At 53.6% G+C, this 26,205-nt stretch overlaps 1 protein-coding gene across 1 annotated transcript in view; it reads right to left on the reverse strand.

Annotated features, from left to right (window-relative positions):
* Positions 1–1,426: 1,426 nt before the first annotated feature.
* The window catches only part of Wdr1 (WD repeat domain 1), a 35,531-nt gene continuing 10,752 nt past the window's right edge, over positions 1,427–26,205 (reverse strand). Inside the window, exons 4-15 of the mRNA XM_008841589.2 lie at positions 23,970–24,117; positions 22,851–23,031; positions 16,861–16,938; positions 16,606–16,686; positions 16,068–16,301; positions 13,757–13,844; positions 11,740–11,896; positions 10,359–10,446; positions 7,814–7,924; positions 5,024–5,197; positions 4,603–4,747; positions 1,427–2,506 (exon numbers count right to left, since the gene is read on the reverse strand). Of these exons, the coding sequence (XP_008839811.1) occupies positions 2,400–2,506; positions 4,603–4,747; positions 5,024–5,197; positions 7,814–7,924; positions 10,359–10,446; positions 11,740–11,896; positions 13,757–13,844; positions 16,068–16,301; positions 16,606–16,686; positions 16,861–16,938; positions 22,851–23,031; positions 23,970–24,117 (1,592 nt within the window). The 3' untranslated portion in view covers positions 1,427–2,399. The remainder of the gene's footprint in view (positions 2,507–4,602; positions 4,748–5,023; positions 5,198–7,813; positions 7,925–10,358; positions 10,447–11,739; positions 11,897–13,756; positions 13,845–16,067; positions 16,302–16,605; positions 16,687–16,860; positions 16,939–22,850; positions 23,032–23,969; positions 24,118–26,205) is intronic.

Consider the following 26,205-nt stretch of genomic DNA (forward strand, 5'->3'; position numbering starts at 1 on the left):
ACTAATTTTGGGTAAGGAATGAGACCCTGCACCCCAACTCCATCTCTTGGGCTTCATCGGCAGTCCTGAGCTTGGTGCCATTCTATGGGACTTATTCCGTAACTTGGTTTCTAATCCTGTATTTTGAAAAGTGGATTGTTCCCACGAAAAAAAATTCAAAATGCTAAAAGAAAAAATTGCCAAGCATGACACAAACCTACCGTCCTGTGGCCTGGTGACATGTACTTGGGAATAGTGCCTGCCATTTGTCCTTGCGTTTTTCTACCAGTGTGGATTTAAAAAGCTTAACATAGCCAAATGTTTTTACTATTCGGTTTCCATCTTCCTTAGAAACGTACTTGGGGGATGGAGAGATAGCTCGGTGGTTAAGAGCTCTCGCTGTGCAGTCATGAGGACCAGAATTCAAGTCCCAGCCCTCACACAGAAAGCTGGGTGTCACACCTACCCCATAATCCTACTCACAGCAAGAGTACCAGACAAGGCCTGTTGGGGTTCGCTGACTTCCAGCCTAGCTGAGAACTCCAGTCCCAGGTTTGGGGAAGGGAGAGATTCTGTCTCAAAGGAATGTGTGGAATGATAAGGGCCAATGCCTTCTTCTGGGCTCTGCACGGGGTGTACCTGTACATGCAATGCACGTAGACTCACACACATGTATTAATCTTTTGCCACTGAATTCTCCATGGTTCCTTCTAGGAGCAAATGGTTTCACACGTTGAAGTTCTCAGTTCTGATCTCCGTTTAAGTCAACCTGGTATAAGGACATGGTCAGCCACCCTCCCTCGGGGTTTGCCCAGCGTCCTCCGTACCATTTACTGAATCGGTTTCCCCTGTGACAGGAAAGGCATCTTTTCCCAACTCCAAATGATATTTCTGACCCTGCTCTGTGGAGGTTTGAGTCTGAGACATTCTGCAGTAATTTGACTTTCTTTTCGAGGTTTCTGCAGTCCCTTTATACACAAGCTGCAGGTACAGTTCACGATCACAAAGAACCTCCTGAGAAACCTCAGGATTGAGAATTTGTACACAACTTGATGTCTTCCACACAAGAGTGCCTTTTGCTTTTAGTCACTTTGGGGGCTTCCGAGTTGTTCTCAACACCTCAATATAGTTTCTGACCAGAGGGCAATGGTAGAGCAGTTGTGTACTACAACCCAAAGGGGAGACATGGGACCCAGACGTCACCTGGCCCAATGTTCAGAGTTTACAAATGAAACCCAGGCCCTAGAAAGGAGGCAGGCCAGGCCAGGTGGGGTCTAGCATCAGGGTGGGGTATGGAAACAGGAATCCTTCCATGTGACGGCTACAACGTGGGTTCTCCAGGACCCTGCCGCAGCTGCCGGCTGTTGAGACACCAAAAGCCACAAGGGTCCCCTAAAGCTTCCCCACTCCCCCCCAAGCACCACCACACAAAGCCAGTGATCCACAATCGAGAGAAAAGATATTTAATTATTTCTGTCTAATCTCTTTAAAGCGCTCAAAGTGTTCTCACAAGTGCAAGGGAGGGATTGTTCTCAGCCAACATTTACCAGTGATTCCGACACACGCAAAGAAACTCCAAATCACAATGCTTTATACTTACTTTTAATTTCTTCACTGAAAAAAGAAAAGAGAAAAACGATGACCAGTTACAGTGGCACCAGCTTTGCCCATCATCTCTGCTCTTGGGGCCAGAAGGGGAGAGACAGGAAAACACTGAAGCATGGTGATGTGACCAGGACACCTCAGCCTGGCTAGCAAGGGCTCTACACATCTGGACATGGCACTGTCAGCGCGCCAACTTGGGAACATGACAGACAACAGTCAAGGTACATTAAAAAAAAAATAATCATGATTCCATTCTTTAAAACCAAGCACAAAATCTGACAAGATCAAGGTTTACATGTCCCGGTAGAATCCGGGGTGGCTCCCTGGAGGCAGCCACGTGACAGGACTCACACTGAGAAACAGACACCTGCTCTACACAGAACACTGACATGGCAGTCCGCACCGTCAGCCCCTCCTCTCCAGGGCAGATGTGTCCTGCACAGGAAAGGGGAACTGTGGTCTGTGCCCTGCCCAGCTTCCTGCCAGGCAGCAAGAGCCACAGGGGCTGGGGTCTGTGCTTTGGAGGCTGTTGCCCCTGGAATGTTCCATGCTCTCAAGGTCTGGTGGGCTGTAAGTTTTTAGTTACGCTCCACACGCTGTTTAAGTGCTTGCTTTATTTCTCATGTGCAAACTGTTTCTGTCTAAAGCTTTCAGAAGGACACGTACAGACATGGACACCCTGCAGAGGGGAGGGTATGCACAGGCTCTGCTCCCTCCTGGGGCAGGTGGAAGGGGCGTGTTACAGAAAGTTAGAGAAGGGTGCTCCAAGGCAGTTAAACTAGTCCCTGATTCGGTCCGTGGAGCGGTCAGCATCCTCAGTAGGTGATTGTCCACTCTTTCACGGAAGCGTCATGGGAGGTGGTGACTAACGTGTGCTCGTCCAGCCAGGCCAGGCTGCTGACGTGGTGCAGCCGGTGAGCATCTAGGAAGGAAAGATGTGATGTGATTTGAGGAAGAGGGGATGACCAGGCTGAAGTTGTCAGTGGGACAGAAACCAATCAATCAGTGGCTGCTGGTTAGGCTCCTGCTCCTTATTCACAAGGATAAGTCTGCAGCTATGGAGGCGGAAGCGGCTGAGTTCAGTCCTGCACTAATGGCAGGGGAATCAGCAGCAAGCAACCCCTGGCTTCTGCCCACCCATGCCAATGGTTCCTCTCCAAGTCCCAGCAACTGAAGTCCCCCCCCCACACCCCGGGTGGGGGGATCATCCTTTCCACATAACACAGCAACATTCAGATAGGCCTCAACAGATTCCCCCATGGGTGCCCAGTCCATGTGGGTTCTGCATGTGCAGATCCAACCAGCCATGGAAAACAGCTCACTGTACCACGCAGTCAACAGACAAATCCCTGTTACTCCCTGAGGTGTAACAGAGCACGCCAGCTGTTTCTGCAGCACACCGTTTTAGGTGTTGTATCACCTAGAGAGTTGGATGTGTACCCAAAGATGTGTGGTTTATATGCAAATTCTGCTATGCCATTTTGGACAGAAGACTTGAGATCTTTGGATTTTGCTATCAGAAGGTCCCATTACCAGTGCCGTAAGTGGTACTTAAGTGGGGACACAGGACACATACATATCATATGTGGTATTAAAGTAAGGAACAAAAGAAACAGGACTAAGGACCTGTCTGGTGTCCCCTCAACAAGTCACACTGGAGTAATGGGCCTCCAACTGCCACCTCCCCTCCATCACTCTGAACCCCAGTGGTGAGATGCCCAATGCATCTTTGTGGCTCCTCTGGCTCATCCTTCTTATACATCTTCAGGAGTTTCCCCCACCTTCTCCACCCCCGTTCGGAAAAGGGTCCGCACAGGCTCCCTACTTTCTAGCCCAGGCAGTTCCCAGGCCATCCTGGACCTGAGGCCCTACAGGCTGCGGCCTTCCCTCCGTGGTTAAGGCTGGGCCTCGGCACAGCACCATAAGCATGCCAACTCAGGGTGCAGAGCCCGGCATGCACATGGCCAGCCAGAGCAGCTTGGGCTGGTAGTCTGCGACACAGCACTGACAAGTCGCCAGCCCCCATTCTCCATACCACCAGCCCTGCCACATTTCCTTCTTGGTCCATGTTATTTGTGAACTTGTGGATTCTTTTTTTGGAGGGGGGTTCTTTTTAAGACAGGGTCTCCCTGTAGCCCCAGCTGTCCTGTCCTAACTATGTAGACCAGGCTGGCCTTGAACTAGGAGATCCACCTGCCTCTGCCTCCTGAGTGCTGGGATCAAAGGCGTGTGCCACCACGCCCAGTGAACTTGCAGATTCTTACTGAAACATTAATTTCCTTACAGACCAAGACTTAGAAGCTGCCACAGTTCTCCTCCCTCTGGCCTGGATGGCCTCTTGCTGGACTGCTCTCCAGGAACAGTGACATCAGAGAACAGTGGGCCTCCCTTACTTGCAGTTTCCAGGGTGGTCTCAGGGTCAGAGAATAGGCCAGGACCCCGGTCCACTGAACACTAGGCTGCCGTGCCTTCTGTATGGCAAGTGGACAAGTGCACAGGAGAGAGTGGTAGGACCGTCCCCTAGGCCTCCAGCCACGTTCAACGGCGGAGCACGGAACTACCGACCAGTGAGAGGCTCGGTAAACCCAAGTCACTGTGGAACACAAGCACGCCTGTGTCCTCTGCAGATGTGGCCAAGTGTGGTCTCCATCACCCTTCTGAGTGGGAGACAACCTGAACATGGGTAAAGATGCAGGAGTGGGGCGGAGAGGGAAGATGTCATACACCCTTCATCACGTGTGTCTTACGTATAGAGATCCTGTGTTCCCACAGAAGTCAGTGTCTCAGGATCACCCCATGTGCCCACTAGAGTGAATGCCTCAGGGTCCCTCTGCACAAACTGGCAGAGCACCTGGTGTTTGCCGGAGGGAAGCACGAGGTCCACATCTCCACCAGTCACCTCTTGTACAGCAGAGACCCCAGGGTTACCTGACCCTGGGAACAGCCGTCAGAGGCTGTCTCTGGAGTAGCCTGCACAGCCCAACTGAACAGGCTCTGAGGCCCAGGGGTGGGACTCACCTTGGATCTTGACTTTGGTCTCTGGGTCACTTAGCGTCCACACGTACACCATCATATCCATGCCGCCAGAGGCAAAATGTTCGTTGTCAGGTGACCAGGCCAGGCACACGATTTTTGCGTGGTGTCCATAAAAAACGTTGTTCTCCTAGTGCAGAATGAACAGAGGAGGGAGGTCAGGGCTTAGGTCCGAGTGTCCTCCCAGCCAGCCTCTCAGTGAAAGGGGAAGGTCCCAATCCCTAAGTACGTCTGAGCCTGGAACTCTTGGCTCACAGCCTCCGCGTATAAACCCACCAGGTGCCTGCCCAAGGCTCAGGAGAAGAGGACCGAGTTGAGGAAGGCGGTCCAAGAGCCTCCAGCTAGGTCTTCCCCAACAGCACCTGTGCCATTCAATGCAGGACATAGGAGCCTGCACCCCACTCACCGAGTAGCCGTCAGCCACGCTGAACACTGTGACCACCTTGCTGGCATCACACACAGCCAGGAAGGCTCCATCATGGGAATAGGCCACATCTGTCACGGGCCCCTTGGCCTCTAGGAGCTTGCCTTCATCCTTCAGCGTGGTGCCCAGGATGGAGTACACATGCACATTGCCATCCTGCAGGAGGAGACAGGTCAGGTGTCAGCGAGGAAGTACTCTGCCACTGCTCCTTGGCACCAGCATGTGCCCTGGCCTCTGGTTGCCAGGAGAGGCTCACTCCTCCTCACACACTCCCTCAAGTGCATCACCAGTGCTCAGGGCTTCCTCCTCACCCAGGCAGAATGACTAGATCCCAGCCCTCAACGTGTGATTCTGTGTGTTGGCTGGCTGCCAAGGAGCCTCCTCTAAGCACTCTGCTCTGCTCCCTGGGATGTCGAACTGGAGGAAACACAGCTGAGCAGCTTTCCTGGGGGCCTCTGCCTACTGCTCTGCTCCCAGCAACTGTGAGCTCCCGAAGGGACCAGCACTGTGCCCATCTCCTGCAAGAAGCCCATCACCATGTTCTTAGGCACAGCTAGGGGAGGGTGCACCTACTCTCTGAAGGCCTGTGTCTTTTACAACAGGGCTGTCACCAGTTCCAGGGCTCTCACATCTCAGTCACTGCCGGTTCCATCCAGGACCTACCCTGGAGAAGCATCACACGCCTGAAACAAAGCACTGAGGGCTGCCGAGGACAGTAAACAGGATGTGTAGAGGCTCGTCAGGGCAGTGGACACCTGCCAGTCTCCACTGAGAAAAGCCCCAGCACTGTCCTCCCTGCAGAGGCAGAGCCCTGCCAGGCTCTCCTGATGCCCACACGAAGCATCGGGCTGATACTACCCACAGGGACAGTGTGCAGACACAGGCGGTGGTTGGAGTTAATGCTCACGGGGTGGCCAGGCTGCTGCAGCAGCACACGAGACCATGGAAACCTATCATCAGTGTCCAACCTGTGGCCAAAAAGCTGTGGGACATCCAAAGCCAGAGTGTCACCACATCACCGAAAGGAACGCAGTCCAGTGTGCATGGCGCACTGAGGAAGGGCAGCGAGATGGCAGCTGTGGCCGAGGAAGGTATAGGCCTGGGATCAAAAGACAGCAGGGAAGGTGGAAACTGCCGATGCCTCCTGGGGTGGGCCTGGAAGAAGGCCTGTCACCAGCCTTGGATGCCTTGTACACCACTGTTTAGAAGGCGTACCTCCCACAGCAACATGGGTCTAAGGAAATTGGGACACCAGGCCGAAACCCAAACACAGCCTTGCCTTCCACAGAGGACCCTGGCAGTGCTTCCCTCATCAACAGCCAGAGCTTGGCTGGGTAGGTAGGAATTGACAGGCTGAGATCCCCCCAGAACAGTCTGAAAACAGGCGGTGGTGGTGGGGGGGGAGTCCCACAGCCTCATGGCAAGGGACAGCACCGACAGGTGGGACTGCTGAGCAGAGCCAAGAGGAGCAGTGAAGGAGTCTCCTGGGGACAAGGACTGCAAGGCTCTGATGCAGGTCCCAGAGTGGAATCACAGACAGAAAACCTGGGTCTCCCTGGAAACCTGACTGGTAATGACAGGTATACCCAGGCCACAGGGCCAGGGGCCTCCTCTAGGAGGTGAAGGGAGTGAGGGCATGGCCCGAATGAGAAACTGGTACAAACTGTGGCCACAGGCTATAGGCTAAGAATGGCTGTTGGGGGTAGGGTGCTACTCAGGCCTTCAGGGGCACACCATCCTGTGGACACCCAGGCTCTGTACACTGCAGACTTCAGGAGCAGGTACAGTGACAGTTTATGAGGCTGAAGGTGGCTGCTTGGTGGTCAGGCAGGGTCAGCTCTATACAGATCTAATGCTACTCCACACACCAGGAAAGAACTTTTCAGAGATTAGTCTGCCAACTCTGACAGTTCTGTGAGAAAGGTCCCTGATGTCTCTCTCTGGCCACCGCCAGCTTCCTAAGAGCCTCAGTGGCTGTACTCAACAGGCTGGACCTCCCTGCACTCTGGACACGGGGTGGGTACTTGGCCCAAGAGTTAAAGGTTTTCACTTCGGCTGCCAGACCCATCAGTTGGAGGCCCCAGCCCAGCATGGCCAGAGGAGAGGAAGCGAGCTGTCTGTGAAGCACCTGCTCCAGCAGATGGTGTCTGTGCTGTACACACAGACTGCAGGTAGTACGGGGCAGGAGATCACACTGGAGTAGACCACCAGAAGCTGATCTCAAGGAAAACCGTGATGCCATCAGCTTACTTCAGTACCCAGAAGGTGCGAGCAGGATTCCTGTCTCTGTCCTACCACCTTGAAGCCCACTGGCATCATCCTTGTTGGACCTGCTGCCTTCATGCCCCTAACCACTTGCAGAGCAAACTGCAACTCTGTGGCCAAGGAGTGCTCTTGCTATGACTCACCCATCCTCACTATCCAGGGCCTGCAGGGTCCTCCTGCAGGGCTGTAGATGCTTTGCTTACCTTGTGGCCTAGCCAGTGCTGTTTGTAGAAGATACTCAGTAAGGATCTACAAATGGAGTGACTACGGGGAAAACGCCTCCCCTAACTTCTCTCTCACCCAGACACCTTGAGTTAGGACAGCTGGCTGACCACTGATGGCGTGGCTGCTGCCCTGCCCTGTGCAGTACACCAAATGGTAGGAGCCCAGGCAGGGTGTGCCCAGCCAGCAGGGGAGATGCTGAGCTGCAGTCCTCATACCCCAGGACCATCACTTCCCTAAAGTGCTCAGATATCACGGTCACAGGGCAGGAGGGCTGAGCCTTACCGTGCCTCCGACAGCTACTGTGTCCCCACCAGGGTGCACGGCCACAACTTCAGGCTCATAGCCGGGGCTGTCGATGCTGAAACACTTCTTCTGGTCCTTCAGGAGGACAAGCTGTGAGACACAGAGGAAGCAGTCAGAGCAGTGGCCCAAGACACTGCTTGTTGGTACGAGAGGCGAGCCCTAGTGGGGGCTCTGGCCTCAAAGCCACACCCTGGGTCAATCTTCATCTTGACTGAGGCCTTTCCTGCCTCAGAGGCATAGCATTACTACCCTCATCAGGACTGTGTTACTGTTAGTTGTGGGTACAGTGGCTGAACTCTATGGAGTGGCAATCTCTGAAGGGCAAAGGGCAGAAGCATCAGGGAGGAACTTAACTCTCACCCACAGGGATGGCAGCATGACCACAAGGGCTCAGGCTTTAGATCCTAGGTCACAGGAAACAGTTAATGCCTGTCTAGTGTATGTTTTTTACCAGCCCAGGGAACACCTAGCACCAAGTGTCTGTCCAGTCCTGCAGGGCAGCGGTGGAGCTCTGTAGGCAGTACAACAGGGGATTACTCCCAGATGAGTTCTCAGGGTCCTGCCCTGCTCTAGACTCTAGAAGAGTCAGAAGATGTGTCTGGGGAGGGTTATACCACACAGCCGCACTGAGCCCAGGCACACCAGCCTGAGTGGTGACACTTCCATGTGTTCACTGACAGGACTTTGGAGACAGATGGGGACCTGATCCTGTACTAGTCCCTACAGGCTAGGGGGAGGGTTCACAAATGGGTATCGGTCTGTACCCAGGAGCCCATACCTCCTGAAGAAGGAATCTGTGATAAACAAGGTAGCAACGGAAAGCAAAATCAGCTCACGCCCACCAACTGAGGGCTGTGTACCTATCAGGAGGGCTCTAAACCTAGGTGGCACAGGGATCTGCTCCCCCAAGTTCCCTATGAGAAAAGATGGAGTACAAAGAGCTTTCAGTCCATGCCCAAAGCTCTTCCACCATTGGCCACCAGCAGATGATATAGTGCACATGGCAGAGCCCCTCCTCCCCACCTACTTGGGAGCTAGGGTTTTGGCCCGCTAGGACATCGTGGGGGGTCACTCACCAGCACCTCCTGAATGGCAGGGAGGCTGAATATATTTTCACCTGCCTCGCTATCTTCCCAACCAGCCTGAAGAGCAGGGTCAACCTATGGCCACTTAACCGCAGAGACCAAACCGAGGCTTGGGAGGGGAACTGCCTGTCTTGAGGCCTTGCCACAGGGAAGCCCACCCCTGGGCCCACCAAGGTCAGGTGCTCTGATGAGGCCTGCAGCTCTGCTATGAGAAGTAGCACGCCCAGGGCCCACGCTGTGCACTCCCTTTTGTACCCCGTGGCTCCCCAGGCTGAGTGCAGTAATTACTTGGCAGGGACATCTGATTATCTGGGACACAGAATTCGTTCTCCCTGAAGCAACTGGCTTCACAAGCCAGGGAGGGGCGGGTGGGCCCTCAATAGCCCTTTCTTCAGCAGGGTCTGTCACTCATGCCAATAGGGCTCCCCAGTCAGCTGCTATCCCTGACCACATGCCGGGATGCCTGAACCTACAGAGAGAGGACGTGTGGAGGAGCACAATTTAGCACAAAGCAGGCCGACTGTGAATCTCAGAGAGGACATTCTGTTCCAAACATCCCGGAGGAAAAGGTAGGAAGGGACTTCAGCACGGGAATGAGAACTGAGGCCTGGGCCCATCCTGCCCTTCTGTGGTAATACCACCGAACAGCTCTAAGCTGTGTGAGGAGCATGTTAAGTTTACTCTCAAAAATCATGCTTCTGTCAGGGGGAATACCAGAGCTCAACGGGGGAGGAAGCGACTCAAGCCACTCCACAGGGCAGGATTATGATGTGACGACGACAGAGCCGCACTGCTGAGTTCCTCAGACCTGTCGACAGATGGGCCTGCAGCGTGGCCTCGTGCTTAGAGATGGGGCCAGCTCTTTTACAGGCAGACCCTAGGGTCTGCATTTACTTCCTGTGCCCCCACTTAGGGAACAGTGCTCTGACTAGCTGGCAGGACGGTGGGAAGGACTACGTCACCGAGTGCGCGTGAAGCCATGGGCATGCAGTACCATGGGCATGCAGTACCTACGCTGGCCACAGCTGTCATGTCAAGTGGGTCATCCTGGTTATTTTGTCAATGTGACACAACCGACAGCCACCTGGGACGAGGGAGCCTCAACCGACAATTTTCCCAGTTGGGACACGGGCATGCCTTGTCTCTCAATGCTGCAATCAAAGGTGTGGGCACCCGTGCCCAGCATCTGGGCTTTCTACTTCTAAGAAAGCTGGTGGAGCACAAGCCAGAGAGCGCGCCAGCACACAGCACTCCCCCACAGTTCCTGCTTGAGCTCCTGTCCTGACTGCTCTCAGTGATGGACTGTGACCTGGAGCCGTGAGCCCAAAAAACCCTTTCCTCCCCAAGTTGGTTTTATCACAGCAACAGAAAAGGAAAGCACAAGGGTCACGGGTGGGGTTCAGAAACTAGACAGCACACCCTCTACCACATTGCCATACCTGCCCAATGCACACGACTACGGTATACCCCCCAGGACCGACAGCGACGCACTTTGGCTGAACATCCAGTTTCACAACTCCTTGTCCACTGTTGAGAGAGAACCCGTTACCTCCACATTCAAGTACCTGAGTGGCTATCAATACATTTACTGCAAAACCCTTTCACCTGACTGCGGAAAAGGAACCCTGCTGTAATCTATCCTGAAGGAGCCAACTTGCTGACACATAAGAGGACGACAAGATGGCACACTCCTTCAGGGCTCTGAGGAGTATCATGAAGGTAAACTGGAGTGGGCGAAAAGCGGAGGGACCGACTGTTTCATTCATCTATGTGAAGTGCTGACAGACCACCATTCCACCTGCTGTATCCACTACTGTAGGCCCAAGACTGGAGTTTCCCAGGGACACAAAACTGAGCTCTGCCCTACTTGCTGGCCACAGCCACTCCTCTCAGGAGGAAAACTAAGAATTCAGTATCTTTAATAATTCAATTTTCCTTTTGTATTAGCTGAATGCTATTAAAACCCATCTAGAATAATTTATATCCACACCTTCTAGAAAACTGTAAAACTAGCAGACTTCCACATAGCTGGGTCCCAGAGTGCCCGAGTCCTCCTGAAGCAGGCAACCATGGCCTGGCCAGAGTACTTCCTTCAGGAGGGGCATGCTAGGAACAGGGTCACAAGGTAGTAGGAAGCAGACAGTTGGTGGAGAGCCTTAGCACCCAGTTTCACAACTGACACCCTATTACCCACACAAGTGAGGACTAAACAGCAAGGACTGGCCCACCCTGGTGGGTCTCACAAAGATGCCCTCGGGCAGCCCAGCATCCTGCAGGTCAGACTCATTCCTAGCAGGATGGGGTCATGATGGGTTCTACCAGAAGTGCAGCACAGGACAAAGGAGGGATAGTCCTTGGTGTAGGGACAGTGAGGTATGGAGGTCAAGGGCCACAGTCTGTGTTCTGAGTCAAGGGTTCAGATCCTTCCCTCTCCTACTCTCAGCTCTGTTGATGGACGGCACGGAGAAACTAAACAGGACACCTCCAATCCAGAGCACCTGGCAGGCTACCTGCCTCCTAGAGCCTCACTTGACCTTCCCAACAGCCCAAGGCTCCGCTCACCTCCTCTACTGGAGAAAAGAGATAGGAGAGACTAGCCAGCTTGTGACTCAGGACTGTAGTCTGCTGTCTGCTTTGGGACAGGGTGTATACCTAGTCTCACCTACAAGCCTGGTTACCTAGGTCCTGGAGCTCAGCACCTGACAACAGAACGATGTCCCCAAAACAAACAGAAAGGGCCAACAGAAACTGCCCCTGCCCTGGGGCCATCATGGGCACCCATGGCTCATTCTGGGCCTGGCTCCCTTCGGTATTACTTACCTGTAGTCCCGCAGTGTGAGGTTGGTGTACCGAACAGTATCATCCATGCTGCAGCTGACCAACTGCCCAGACTCATCCACAGTCATCCTGGACACCTGATTCGTGTGGCCTTTCCCAGAGAAGGAGTCGTTCTCCCCTGTCTCTGAATCCCAGTAATGTGGGGTGTGGTTAAGGAGAAGCCTGGCTTCATGGGTGGTGCCTGTTCTGGGGAAGCCATGGCCAGCCCTCACTCAGACACCAAGATACTGCAGAAAGGACCGCAGGCTTCCTCATGGATGGCCAAGCTCAGGGTCTCAGAAAGCAAAGGCAGTGTGAGCCAATGGGATGGCCTGGATGTAAGCCAGAGGGCCAAGGCAAAAACCCACAAGGTCTAAGAATGCATGACAGGCTAATGTGTCAGGTCACAGCCATATTAATCGATGATAGCCGATACAGGTTGAGTACCCTCAATCCACAACTCTCTAAAACCTAACTTTCTGAGTGTTGATATGATGCCACAGGTGGACAGGAGTTCCATGACATCATGTGGTAGTTGCAGTAAAAACACATGCACACGGAACACACTATATATTATCATCTCCGGGCCTGTGTAAGGCACACATGAAACAAATGAATTTCATGTTTAGATGTGGGACCCAACTCCAAGATGGGTCTCTCTAATTGATGTAGGTACTCTGGGAAAGGAAAAACAAAACCCAAATCCCAAATACTGCTGGCCCCTTGCAGTTCAGTTCGGGTGCTCTATCATCCCTGACCACTTCTGGAACAGGCCGTCTGAGGAGGGCTCGTACGGGGGACCAGGAAGCACCATGGTTCACACGTCTGCTGGGACTCTACAAGCGAGCCAATGTTCATTCTGCCTCTCCTGCAACAGCAGCTGAGCCTATGACCCTGGGGAGCTGGCTGGGCCCCACTCCTCAGCTGACTGCTGTCAGGTGACACTGAAACAGCTCATGGGAGACTCACCTTCCAGAGGTGGTCGGGAGACTCAGCCTGAAATGCTCAGGGATGGGGTGTGGCCTAAGTACACAACTGAGAATCTCACTTCAGATGACTGATACTGTTTCCTTCGGAAGCTCGCTGTGTATTAGAAGCTGACAAGCTGTTGGGATGGAAAGCCAGCCATGGACAGAGGCAGCTCCAGTGAGGGTTCACGAACAATGGGAAAGGGACACTGGTGGTGCCAACGGCTGAAGACTAGGCAAATGCAAGTAGTCCTAGGTCCTGTTTGGCCACCAGCTGTACCTCTCCTTGGTTCGTGGCAGAGGGGGCGTTCTCCACCATCCTCTCTAGACCAGGGAGGTCTTGTGAAACCCTAGACAAAGTATGTTTGGGAGGCATGCTGGGAGGGTCTGAGCGGCACACAGACAGGAGGCTGTCAACATGGAGGTCAGTCTCACAGTGTGTGCTCAGAACAGGCAGTGGAGCGTAACACACAGCTCCTGCCCTCATGATGTGTGAGGGTGCCAGGCTCTGTACCCACATCCCAACACTCAAAGGGTAAGCACGGCATACACCCACCAGTTACACCTCTTAAGGCAGATGGAGGCATCAGGAGCCACGGAGACTCTGAGCTCTGCAGCCGACTGGCCATGTGGCTCTGAGAAGGCGCCTTTCTTCTTTGCCTTCAGTTTCCCAGTTAAAGTGTCTCTGCTGAGGGACTCTTACGTCCCAAATCCTAAGACTCAATGATTTCACTGCTGTGATAAAGGCTGGGCACAGGGATGGCCCCAGCCAGGGAGGAAAGAAGCTCAAGTTCAGAGACATCAAGCAACACGCATCAAATGTGAAGAATGCATGCTCACAGGGGTCCAGGAAGGGTGAAGCTAGCGGTAAGAAGGGCTGAGTGGCGGAAGGCCTGGCGTGGTCAAGGCGCAAGGTGCAGGCAGATGTATCAGAGGCCAGCACTGCCCAGTGTGTGCAGCTGAGCCTGTGCCACCTGCTGGCCCAGCCTACCTCTAGTACTGTGGGAACAAGTTGCTGCCAGCCTGTGCCAGCTCCCTGAGTCAAAGGATATTAATATGTCCATCGTGGCTTCCAGAGTAGATGTAGGACTTGCCACCATTTCTGTGCACCGTCAGACATTGGATGGATTTACTGTGACCCTGTGGGGGGACAACAGGGCAGAGTGAGCTGAGGCTGCATGCCTGGCCCTCTGGGGCTCCAGCAGCTACAACACCCACAAATAAGTCATGAGCTACAATTAACTGTCTCCCAGTCTGCTGAGCTGACAAACCAAGTCAAGTCACTAGCAGGGGAAGCACTGCCCCTGTTGTCACCTATGATCCTAATGAGGAGCGAGACAGCCAGACTGGGATTAGGTGTGGGATTCTGGTCTATCCTGGTTCAGGCTCTCCTTGCTCCTACTTTCCATGACTACTCATTGCTGATGGGGTAAGGGACCTTGTGTACGACACAGGATCCTCTAGAGGGGGCCTCTTACCTCTGCAGCTGGGCTTAGAGAACACTAGCTTCACCCTTCCCTGGACCCCTGTGAGCATGCATTTTTCACACTTGATGGCCAGCCAGCCTATTCATGCTCAGGGCTTTTTCCCTGCAGCCTTTTAGGGCTTCTGTGGGTCCCATTTGCCCCTACAATATGGCACTTACAGAACAGTGACAATTCTCAGTGGAACTCATTACACAACCCCCTAAGAGACACTGAGCCAGGGGGTCAACCCAGCAACCTGACAGGCTGCCCTGGTCTGCTGAATCAGAGCCTGTGCTCAGCAAGATTCTAGGGGACCTGTGGGCAACAGCCTTGCCTGGGAACTCATGAAAGTGGGCACTCCCTGCCCCCAGTGTCAGATTCCTGAGTCTGGGTTATCTAACAAGCCAGTGCTCTTAGGGGATTCCACGTACCCTCAAGCTTGAGAAAATACAGGCCAGAAGGAGCACCCTAAAAGCTAGCCCAGTGACTGTGAGTGAACCCCTCTGGGAAGCAGAAGCCCTTTTCTAAACTCCCCAGGGAGGAGGCCAGGTAGCCAGGGCTGGGAATCGTATTCCAACCCCAAATTCCTTCTGGGCCTCCAGCATAGCTGGGTGCCCTCCACAGGATGAGAGTGGCAGCCACCACCTGGTATAATGCACACAGCTGAAGGGAGAGCTAGGACAGGTCTCCCTTCTGAGAACCTAAAAGCCCAGCGTATTCCCAGAGTTGAGCTAACCATGCAGCACTATCAGGGCTCCACATGACTGGCGGTAGGATGTGCCCAGAGCAGCAGCAGTCAGGTCAAGACCTATGGGTAGTCTCTCGATGCCCAGTGTTCTCCTAGGCAGAGGTGCTGGTGGGGAGCTATGTAGCTCATGCATGACTTCTCACCATCACAATGGAGGCCCAGTATACAAGTGCCGGTCTCTGGGGAGCTCCGGTGTTAACCCCCCCTCCCACCGACCCCACCCAAGGCTATACCCATTCCCTGTCATATGCCTATTCTCTCTTCAGGGCCAGCACCAAGCTGGGGCCGGGGGGAGCAGCAAGGCCCCTTTCCTTCACTGACCCTACAGGTTCAAGCAGTAAGCTGCTACAGTGGTGAGGGAAGGGCTGGGCTCAGGTTTCCATTGGAGCAGTTTAAAACGGAAGCCCTAGAAATGATCAGCCACCAGGATGGGGGAGGGGAGAGAGGAGAGGAGAATGGAGGCTGGCTGGCTATGGAAAGCTTTCCTTAAAATTGTGGCGTTATCCATGGGCCTGGCCAGAAAGATGGGGCAGAGGCAATCCTGAGCTGCCTCTGCCCCACCTGGCTGTAGCTCTCCTGAGAGGCAAAGAGGCAGATGAAGGCAAAAGCCCACCTAGCCAGGAGAGCACAATGTGGCTACAGCACCTAGCCAGAGGGAGCTCCAGAGCGCCTTTGAAGCTCAGCTGTGTGTCAGGCCCTTGGGCTTCTACCTGGGCCCTGGCAGCTCCTCCAACTTTATCTGCTTCTATTCTCCACTGATGTGAGTCCCGGGTCCCCTTTACACTTATGCCCGTGTTCCAATCACACCATGGTCCAGACCCAAGACCATCTCCTCCACTCCCAGTTGGACCCCAACCATCTTAGTCCCCTGCCTCACCCTCAATGCTCTATCACCAGCCCTGGCACCCAGAATGTTCCTCGTCTTACCCCGCAGGCATGTGAGGCACAGTGTGAGAGTTCCTAACCGGGAGGAAGGCCAAGCCACTCAGAAGTAATGACTCCTAGCAGCAGAGAGCGACGGCCACTGCCCTAAAGTCCCCAGATCCCAAGTGCACAGGGGGCTTGTGTCTGGGCTCATCAAGAAGGCTTGGCATCTCCACAGCAGGCCACGTGGGTCCTTTCCCTGCCCACTACCCAGGGAAGACGCACCTTGATGACCCGCAGGGGCTTGCTGGGGTTGTTCTTGTCCAGGTAGTTGATGTATCCAGAAAGGGAGACACTGAGGAGGTGGTCCTTCTGCCACAGGCAGCCCAGCTGCTGGTCCAGAACGTTGGAGCCCATGGGAAACGTGCTGACCACAGAGTTGACGTTGACATCCCAAATCTTAGAGGTTTTGTCTCCAGAGGCAGAGAGCAAATGGGTGCTATCAGGACTCCAACTGATCTACTCCAGTAAAACAGTATCTCTTGTCAGAGGGTTTCAGAGTGAGACGAGGCCCCCCAGAGCTGCTGCTTGGGGCCACCATAGCCCAATAGAAAAAGCCCAGGAGGTGGTGGATGGACCCAGCCCTGGGGTTCCTGCTCTAGCTACTGGCTGTTCCCCCACCTGACCCTGGCCTTGAGGCTCTGTGCCTCGGCTCAACACTCAGCAGCTGACACCAAGTTTACATCTAATTTCAAAGCTTTGATGGCTGTAAACATGGAATTGGCCAAATTAAAACCAGCAAGTCAAGAAACAATTTACTCACAGCGTAAATTCCTCCATCATGGGCTTTGCTGCCTCCAAGGGCACATATTTTCTCCCCCGTCTTCCCGTCATAGATGTATATCTTCCAAGAAACAAATGGATATGAATACCAGGTGTGGCGTTAACTCCCTCAGTAGTTAGCCTGCCATATAACCCAGCGTCTCTGTGAGCTTTAGTGACACCCTGGGATGTGGAGAGCAGGGAGAGCGCCCATGAACTTGCTGCTCACTACTCCCTTCTCTGCCCCAATCCTTACCTGGCCATCAGCACTGGCTGTGGCAAATCTGTTCCCATCAGGAGAGAACCGCACACAGTTGACAAAGCGGCTATGGTCCTGTGGGAGAAAAGCCTGTTACATACCTGACAAGACTGACAAAGCTCTCCGTGAAACATCATCAGTCCATAGGAACCTCCAGAGCGCACAAATACTCCCAGGCATTGCCTTAGGGGTCAGCTTAGCCTGCTGGCTGCTCCTGCTGACTGCTGTCTGAGGCCACTCTTCAGCCAGGCTTGCCACCCTTATCAAGTGTCCCCTGATGCATCCTCTTCCCTCGGGGCCCCCAGAAAACGTATACATTAGACTGCTGGGCTCTGAGACAGCCAAGACCACGAGACCTCTCCTCTAAGGCCCAGTCAAGGCCCAGCTCTGCGGGTGTTGGATGAAGAACAAATGACTTTTCACAGAAATTAAGCAGTGACTGTGACCTTCATCAGGAGCAAGAGTTGGAGTGGCTGAGAAGTATCCTGGGTGAGCCAGGGCTATACCCAGTCTTAGGAGGCACCGACGGCACTGTGGAACCAGCTCTAAAGCCAGAGAACCTCTTGCTTGTGTTTGCTTGCGTTCACCTGCTGTTTTGCGTTCCAGTTCCTCTCATACCTCCATCCTGTTCTAGGGCCTAACTTCACCCACTTCACTATATTTTCTAGTAGGCACAACCTACCACATGGCATGAACCCAGAGTCTTTCCAAGTTAGGGTCTCACAGGCCCTAACTGCTTCTAGCTCCAACACTGTTGCCACCTGTCACTGGTCCACATATAGGGGCCACAGGGACAACCAGGACCACAGAAGCTGGGTAACATAAGCTACGTCAGTTGTGAAAATCTGGGCTCCAGTTTCTTGCCCAGCACTGTCTTCCCTACACTAGCCGGACTGGGCATGCTCTGGCTGGGAGCCACACGAACAGTCAGACCCTTAACTCTGCAGGTCGACTACACCCCATTCTGGAATCCATCTCTGGTACAAAGGAACCAGCTGTACACTGAGGGCCAGAGCCACGGACCTATCAGCCATAGGGCTCAAAGATGGTGGAAGGAGGGCTCAGAGTCAAAACCCTTACTGACCATGGGGTGGGGGCTGGATGGAATATATACCTCCTTTGGGTTGGGTCAAACAACTTGGAGTTACTGATGACACCACAACTAGACCAGAGCATTCAGCTACCCTGAGCTAGCCCTATGCCCTCAACAAGCACGTGTCTCACTCTCCTCCTGGATCTCAGACTACTAGCTCCTTGCATCCTGTACTGCTTATTCTATAGAAAGGGGATAAAGGAATCAGCTCATCTCTGGACCCATCAGCCTGGACAAGGGGAGTATGGTGCTCAAGAATTGGGAGGCCCAAAGTACTCATCCCCGTGGAGCAGAGCCTGGAGATGACAGGGTGGTTCAGGGAGGCACTGACATTTGTCACTGTAAGGAGCATGCCACAAATTAGAGGAAGGTACACAGCCACTGCTCAGTTCCAGCCTCTAACCAACTCCAATGTCACTGGTTCCCTGAGATCAGACATGGATGTGCCCATTACATGCCTAGTTGGGCCAGAAGCAGGATGTTCCTGGGAAGCAAGACTGGACACCCAGGCTGCGGGGCCTCAAACAGAAGTCTGTGGCTGAGCTTCAAAGTCTCTACCTCTGGGAACTTCTCTTATCCAATGCACAAGCTGGCAGAGTCGATGCTGTATGTCCAAGAGACCGCATGGCTATAAGCACGGGGCCACGTGAAGGCTGGACAACGCAGGCAATCCTGTGTGGTGGGGCCTACGTGAACACCAGCATCCTATCTGCCTTAGAGCCTTAGCCCACTAGCTGCTTCCTCCAGCTCTCCAGATACAGACACCACATGGGCAGGAGACTATCTGCTCCTGAAATAGACCCTCTGCAGACAGGGATCAGCCAGCAGTAGCCCATTAGTCAAAAGAAAAAGAGGGCTAAAAATAGCATTTCCCACAGGGAGGCCCAGCAGTATGGAGTTTGGGAAAATGTCTCCAGCCCAGAGGCTTCGCTGCCTCATGTAGCTGTCTGACCCCTGCCACTTACTAAGCCAGACTCAACTCCTGATCTCTGCCTCAGCCACCCAGATGGATCACACTGTACCCTCAAAGGTTCAGTCTCAGGAGTCCCTGTGTGGATGGACCTCTGTGACTATTTCAAGGCCCTTGTGGTCAGCGCTCACTGAATTCAGGAGTAAGCTGTGTCAATGAGGACCCCAAGAACCCTCCCTCCACCTCCTACTATGCTCCCCTCCATTGTCTACACTTCCCCATCACCATCTTCTTTTAGCTACCAAAGAAACAGGCTTGAAACAATTAGGGAATAAAGAATAAATTCAAGCTCACGGACTTACAGGACTTAGGCTCTAGGTGGCCTATTGTGGACATGCCAACTACCTGGGTCAGCTCATGTCCTCTGCAGAAGCCTTCCTAAATGCCTATCCCGACTCTGATGTGACCTGTGTGCCCAGTAGCCCCTCCTGGCCTAGCCCAGCACAGGCCATGGTTGGACCAACTGTCCCATCCAGCTAACACCTGGAACCATGATGTTGATACAGCTGCAAAAATCTTGGTCACCCAAGCAATCAAAGACTGACTTGATGTAGGTGGTGGTGGGAAGCTGGAGAGGAACAGTGGCAGACCCACAGCCTTTATCACACATCCAGATGCATCTACCAGAGAAATGCATGTGGCATCAAAAGTTCCTCAAGGCCAGCAGCCGGGAAACAGTCCACCCTGCCCCTATGCCCACGGTGGGACCCCTGGGGAACCTAAGCCTTTGTCCTTTGTTGGCAGAATGTGATGGGGCTGCAACCTCCTCTACCTCCTTCCTGCCTTCCTGCGACCCTGAAGGGTTAGCTACTGCATCTAACACAGGGTGGTAAAACTGGACCTACTCCAGCAAAGATGTTTCTCCACCCCACCTTCAACCATGGACCACACCCAAGTGTGTCAGAGGGCACAGGGGAAGTCTAGTTACAGGAGAACCCAGGTTCGGTTCAGTTTAGAGAAGCCTGAGTCTATACCCAGCTCTAACAATGAGAAAGCAACATGACTCCCAGACTTGAGCCAACAAGGTGGAAGGTGGAGACGTGGCCTCTGCCTCCTCCTGTGCTTCCTTCTGGGTGTTTTCCTTGCGGCTGGAGCATCGCAGGGCGGCTGCAGAACACATGGTACAGAAATTCCAAGCAACTTCTTTTGGAGGCAGGATTGTCAACTCTCCCCCTGACTATGCCCTGTCTTAGCTACATGCCATGCATTCTCTTGCCATGGTGCCCAAGAAAAGCTCCCACAGGGCTTCTGTTCACCTCACGCCCCAAAGGTCTCTCACCTGGACAGGCTGTGGGGTAGAGGGCCGATGTGGGTCTGGATGGATGGGTACAAGGACAGAGAGGTCTGTGGGCTGCCTATTTGGATGAAGGCTCTAGCAAGCACAGGCCACTTGGCCTACAGACATATGGAGAAAGTGATAGGTAACCCTGATGCCCAGTATTCATGGGCTACGAAAGATTTGGGGCCCAAAGACTGCAATTTGGATTTCACAGTAAAAAGAACTGATTTCCTCTAAAAAGGAAAACCCTTCACACATTTGAATTTTTAAAACTTTCACTAGGAAAAGGGTCAATCCTTTTGAACCTCCACACCCAGCTTCAGATTTGCATTAGAACCCACATGTAGGTACTCAGCCCGGACCTTTACCACACAGCCTCACCTGTTTTATGTCCCCCACTGTTTCCCACCTACCTCACACCTGCCCTTCAGTTGGGGCAAATCAGAGAGTCTAGTCTACCCTACTCTACCCGACAAGCCGGGAGGTCACAGCAGGGGGGAGGTCACAGCAGGGCAGCCAGCCACTGTCCAGTACCACAACGGCAGCTTCATTCTTGCCAACAAGCAGGTCAAGGTCACACATATCTGCAGTTACTGACTCAAGTCGCCAGTACCTTACCAGGCTCTCTGGGCAGAGGTGTGTCAAAGAGCCCTGTCTCTTATGGCCAGTCAAGCCTGTAGTAATTACTTTAGATGGAAGCCTGAACCACCTCTGGTAATGACCACGTAGGCAGTCACTAGGGTTTGAGTACTTCTCCCTACAGGTGTGGGCTCTGGAGAGGGGGCCAGCACCTGGTCGGGGGGAACCCGGAGGCACACCCAGCCTGAAGGTTGCAGTGCCAGCCAGCTCTGAGCCAGGTATCACCCAGGAGCTCTCCACCTCAGTTCATAGCCCTTTCTGCCTCTCCTAGGCCTCCCCAGGAACCAGGATTGTGTGGGAACTATGTACCAGGGTCGGAAAGTGACAGGAGACTATCAGAGCTAGGCCTCTAACGAGTGGACACTGTTGGAGAGTATGGACACAGGCTGCTCATTAGAACAAACCCTGGTCCACTGAGCATCCTTCAGCTGCTTCATGCTGCGTCTAACCCAAGTGTGAAAGTAAAGATCACCCCTGGGCAGGGCAGGGAACCCCCACCCACAAACAGGCCAGACCAAGGCTAAGAGTTCAAACAGTGTGTGTGGGAGGCCTGGGGAAGGCAGACGGCATCACTGGAAACAGCCAGGACAGCCTCTGGCTGCCATAGAAACTACTACTTCGTCCCTTCCCTGTGTTCAGAGCTCAGCAATTGGCTGGATCAGCATTCCTCACCCCACAGTCCACAGAGCATCTATCCTTGCTCAAGAAACATTGACCTTGAGTCATATCTTTCAACAAAGCTCCCAAAATAGCTGGGCCTCCACTAACTACCAGTTAGGCAGCAGCTGCGGCAGTCAGGGCCTCAGAACTACAGGGTGCTCAGAAGGAACACACTGCTGGCCAGACCTCACTGAGCTTCCTCAAGGATTAGACAGAGCCTACTTCACTACGAACAGGGAATCCCTTGGGTAGCTGTCTGTACCCCAGGCCAAAAGCCATTTCTGGAAAGTGCCCACTGCAGGAGTCCTGTTCTTGCCTTTGCCAGGGATGCTGGGCCTGTTATTTATGACTTGCTGCGTTACGTTACTAAAATAAACAGTCTTCCTCAGCAAGCCACTTTAAGGACATTATCTCATTTAATCCCCTGTGATGCTCGGGCACTGAAACTCCTGACATTCCTGAAGGATGAGTCTAAGGAGCTTGGAAGAGCCCCAAACTCAACTACCTCCAAGGGACAAAGATATGTCTGCCCTTCCTGGTTTAACGTGGTTACTCATCTTTTCTTATCAGCCTGGTGCTGGCTGCTTTTCCCACGGTCTGTGCACAGGGGCACTGGGAAGCCAGGACCAGCACACTGGTGCAGGGCTGCCTGGGGCTGCACAGCCACTACCCCCATCACACACCCTTATTCCAGCATGCCAGCCTGACTACTGGGAGCAAGGACAGGGCAAGGAGCACTACTAGGTCAGCTCAGATGCTGAGGCCCTACACACCATCACTCTGCGATGGGAGACATGAGGCCAGGCACTTGGCCAAGTCAGGGCAACTGCTGAACAGGGACCCTGAGATGTGCCATTTACCCAACACCAACAATGCTACACAAAGCATAGGGTGCATTTTCCCTGGATGGAAGCCATTTCTCCAGTCAGGTGCAACTACTCCAGGGCCATCTCTGCTCTCACAGCCTCTGCAGAGGCACCTTGGAGACCCATCCAGACGTCCTAGAAATAGCACTTCTGCTCATATAGTGGCTCAGGTCTGAGGTTCACAGAGCCAAGGATGCTGGAGATGTTGCTACCCTCATACCACACACAGCACATAGTCCTGGGACACACCTTTCCTGCTAGACCCTTCGTGCCCAGTCTGGGGCCAGGATTATGAGGGCTGGGGGCAGAGGAACAACCTCACCTCTATTTCTTCCATTGAACCGTCCTTTCTACACATCACAGTACTGAGCACAGACTGTGACACTCCTGCATCAGCATCTGAACACATCTGCCTTGACACTTCTTATAAACCACAAAGCTGACCCAAAAACCACTGCAAGAAAAAAAGAGTCCACTTACGCCGATTGTAAACTTGAACTTGAATGGGGGGCCCTCAAAGAAGGCAGCACAGTTATCATCACTCCCTGTTGCCAGCCGGTAGGGCCTGGTCTGCTTGATGTCCACGCTGTTGATGACTTTGTTATGTCCTGTGATCTCACCCACAGAGGAACCGCTGTCCCACAGGAAGACAGCACCAAACCTTTACCCACGAGAAGAGTCAAGAAAAAAAAAGTCAATCCCAGAAAGTCGAGGAGGAGTGACAGCAGGGTTGCTGGGGCACAGGCCAGGGGCTGACGTTGCATGTCTAGCTCAGGAGACTCAGAGCACATGCCTGAAAGTCTGTGGTGCTGGCCTTTCAAGCTGTATGTCCGCTGGCATACAAGAACAGTAGGACAACCAAACACCATTAGGGAAGGAACCGCCTGTCCATGTCTGCGGGGCCAGCACGGGAACAAGGAAGGTGCCTGAGCAGCAGCTGCAGCTGACCACCTTTCCGGCCTCATCGCTGCTCTAAGTTTTGTTGGAGGAACCAAGAAATACAGTGCACCATCTCCTGGTGCGAGAACTGCCCGACTCTGTGCTGGCACTCATAACCATGTACTGCTGTAGTTACGATTTGCTGCTGAATGAGAAAACCTGGGCTGGAGCACTGAGAAAACCTGGGCTGGAGCACTGACCCTGTGGGCCACAAGTCCCACCCCAGCAGGATCTGTCTGCCCCTTTGTTATACTCAGGGGACCTCAGGTGACATGCCTAGCTAGTGGGGGAAAAAAAAAAAACACATCCAGACCCTCTTGCACCTTCAAGTGTTCCCCCAATAAAGCAACACTTTCAAGATCCGGCCCTTTCCTGTCATCTGGGATATGGGTTTAACAACTGAGTTCAGGGGGTGAAGGGCTCAGGACATCAGGGAGGGGAGAGAGAAGGTGCCTAGGCCCTGCCTGATGTGGAGTCTCTGTCACAACTCTAAGGGACCCAAGGGCTCCAGCTTGTCACATCACCGGAAGGCAGCTAGAGAGCTGTCAGCTGAGCTACACTCGTCCACACTGACACAGACCTTACCATAGTCCCCTCCCACCAGGGACAGGTAAGGGTCAAACGGTGGGGGCGGGGTAGGGACCAAGACGAACAACTCACTTCTCCCTTCCTTCCCCGACCACGGCGATCCTCTTACTGTCTTCAGTCCAGGCAATGTCCTTGATCTTCCCAGCAAAAGGCTGGTACTCATATTTTAAGAGGTGCTCCTTCTGCGTGGTATCCCAGATCCTCAGTTTCCCAGAGACATCTGCAGGACAACAGGGTGGGTGAGCCTCGTTTCACTGACGCAGTTTCCCTTATGACTTGAGGAGCATACACACAGCCTCCACGGCATTCCACGGAACCCTCCACGTGCGGAGTCGACTGACTGTGTGCGGCAGGGCCTGCCTCTCCTGTCAGGTTCAGGTAGAGCTGAGCAACCTGCGATGCTGCAATGGCCTGTGGCCACCTGGCTCCTGCAGCGCGGCAGCTGTCGGGGAAGATTCGCAGTCTCAGTCTCCCGCAAATGTGGGCCACCCCATGCGTACGAGCTGGGGCTAAGATGCTCTGTGAGACAGATGAGGTGGGCGTTGTGAATGGCACAGACTGCGGTGCAGGTTACTCTCCCTGGAGCGCTGCCAGCAGATGCAAAGAAAGCAATACTGGGGCCTACCATAACCCTGCCAAGTACGTGCCCTGACCCAGCCCTTCCCAAATGAGCAGTGCCTGCGCCGTGGGATGCTTCACCCTAACTCTTTGAGTTCACAAGCCCCACCTGGCTTTAAGCAGGCAGGTAGGGTGCAGCTTTGCCCAAGGATGCCAGGTCATTTCAGGGAGTACTGGAGAGAGTAGCAGAGGCTGAAAACAGCCTTGCTTTCTGGGCTCAACAGAGCCAAGGGAGGGCAGCAGCCAGTAGTGTCCAGGGATCAGATCTGGCCTCTGCCAGATAGAGGCTCCATGGGCCTCACTAGGGCCACATGGCCTCTTTGTAAAAGCATTACCTATAAGGGGGAATGAACAGGGCCATCTTGTGGGACTGCTGTGAGGGCAAAAAGAAGTCACACATGTCAAGTCTCAGAGTGCAGTCAGTCCTTGTTACAAGTGGGCCATGAACTATGGAGTCCCCTCACTACACGTAAACTCAGGGCTAATGTCCAGACCCAGGAGGGTCATGAAGGGTTGGAAATACCCAGGAGGACCACCACCAAGATCAGTTGGGACATATAAACCACACAGCAGCCATTCCACATAGGACAGGGAGCACTTCATACAGCAGCCATTCCCACGTGCCTGCATCATTTGCACACCCCACAAGTATAGTGCTGAGCACAGAGCTGCTCGGCAGACACCACGGGTGGTACAGAGGGAGGAGGGGTGAGTGGAGTGGCTTTTAGTCCCCAAGGAGGTCTCAGCTCATGGCAGTCTCGCTTCCCACATTCATCACTAGGCAGATAGGTCTTCCTTTAGAAAGCCTGTCCTGGGCATAGGGCCCAATCAGACATCCTGCTTCATGGCCCCTGCTCCACCCTGAGGATTATCTGGGAATCGCTGCCAAGTGTCGGGGGACAGAGGGACAGGTCAGCATCAGGAAGATGCTGTTGAAGAGAATGGAGGCTGCCTTGGCAATGACCTGTGCTCAGAGGACCTTCCCACAGGGGTCCCACAGACACAGACCCCTCCCACAGTATCCCTGCAGAAGCTTCTAGCAGCTGTTGGCCAAACAGACTGACAGCATCCAGAGATCTAGAAGGGAGCTGGAGCCCCAGCTGGGAGGGAGATGTGGAGGTTCATGGGGTAGTGGGGTCTTAAACCCACTGGGCACACCAGTACCGGGTAACACCGGGTACAGCAGGCTTTCTTAAACTTCCCTACTCCCTTCTCAATTTAAACCAAACACTATTTTTAGCTCAGGGCCTTCACTACTATAGCAAATGTTCTACTGTAACCCTTAATCACTTTGCTCTACTCACAGAAGTGCACTGGAGACGTGGAAATGTGATCTCTACCCACGTGTTCCCTTGGTTTTGCCACCAAACCAGGGTGCTTTAAGAGACCATCAAAGCCATACCAATACCAGCCACTTCTGCGACTGTCCCTTCCCACGGCATCTGCGCCAGCCTTCTACGTGGTCCTGCATTCTCTGAAGGCCATCACTTTCAGTCCTGTTCAAAAGCCCCCCCAGGGATGGGGGAGGCAGGCCTGGCCCACAAGCTTCCGCATGCTGCTGACAAGGTAGCAGCTATGTCAAGCTGGGTGGCTGCTCTCACCAGCAACCCTCCTCTTGAGAAGAAATTTCTCAGAGGACCCTGTTCTATATTAAAATTTAAAAAGGAACTTCAGCCAAATCTTGGGACTT

This window comes from Nannospalax galili, unplaced genomic scaffold (assembly GCF_000622305.1).
Source record: "Nannospalax galili isolate Female #2095 unplaced genomic scaffold, S.galili_v1.0 scaffold200, whole genome shotgun sequence".
NCBI lineage: Eukaryota > Metazoa > Chordata > Mammalia > Rodentia > Spalacidae > Nannospalax > Nannospalax galili.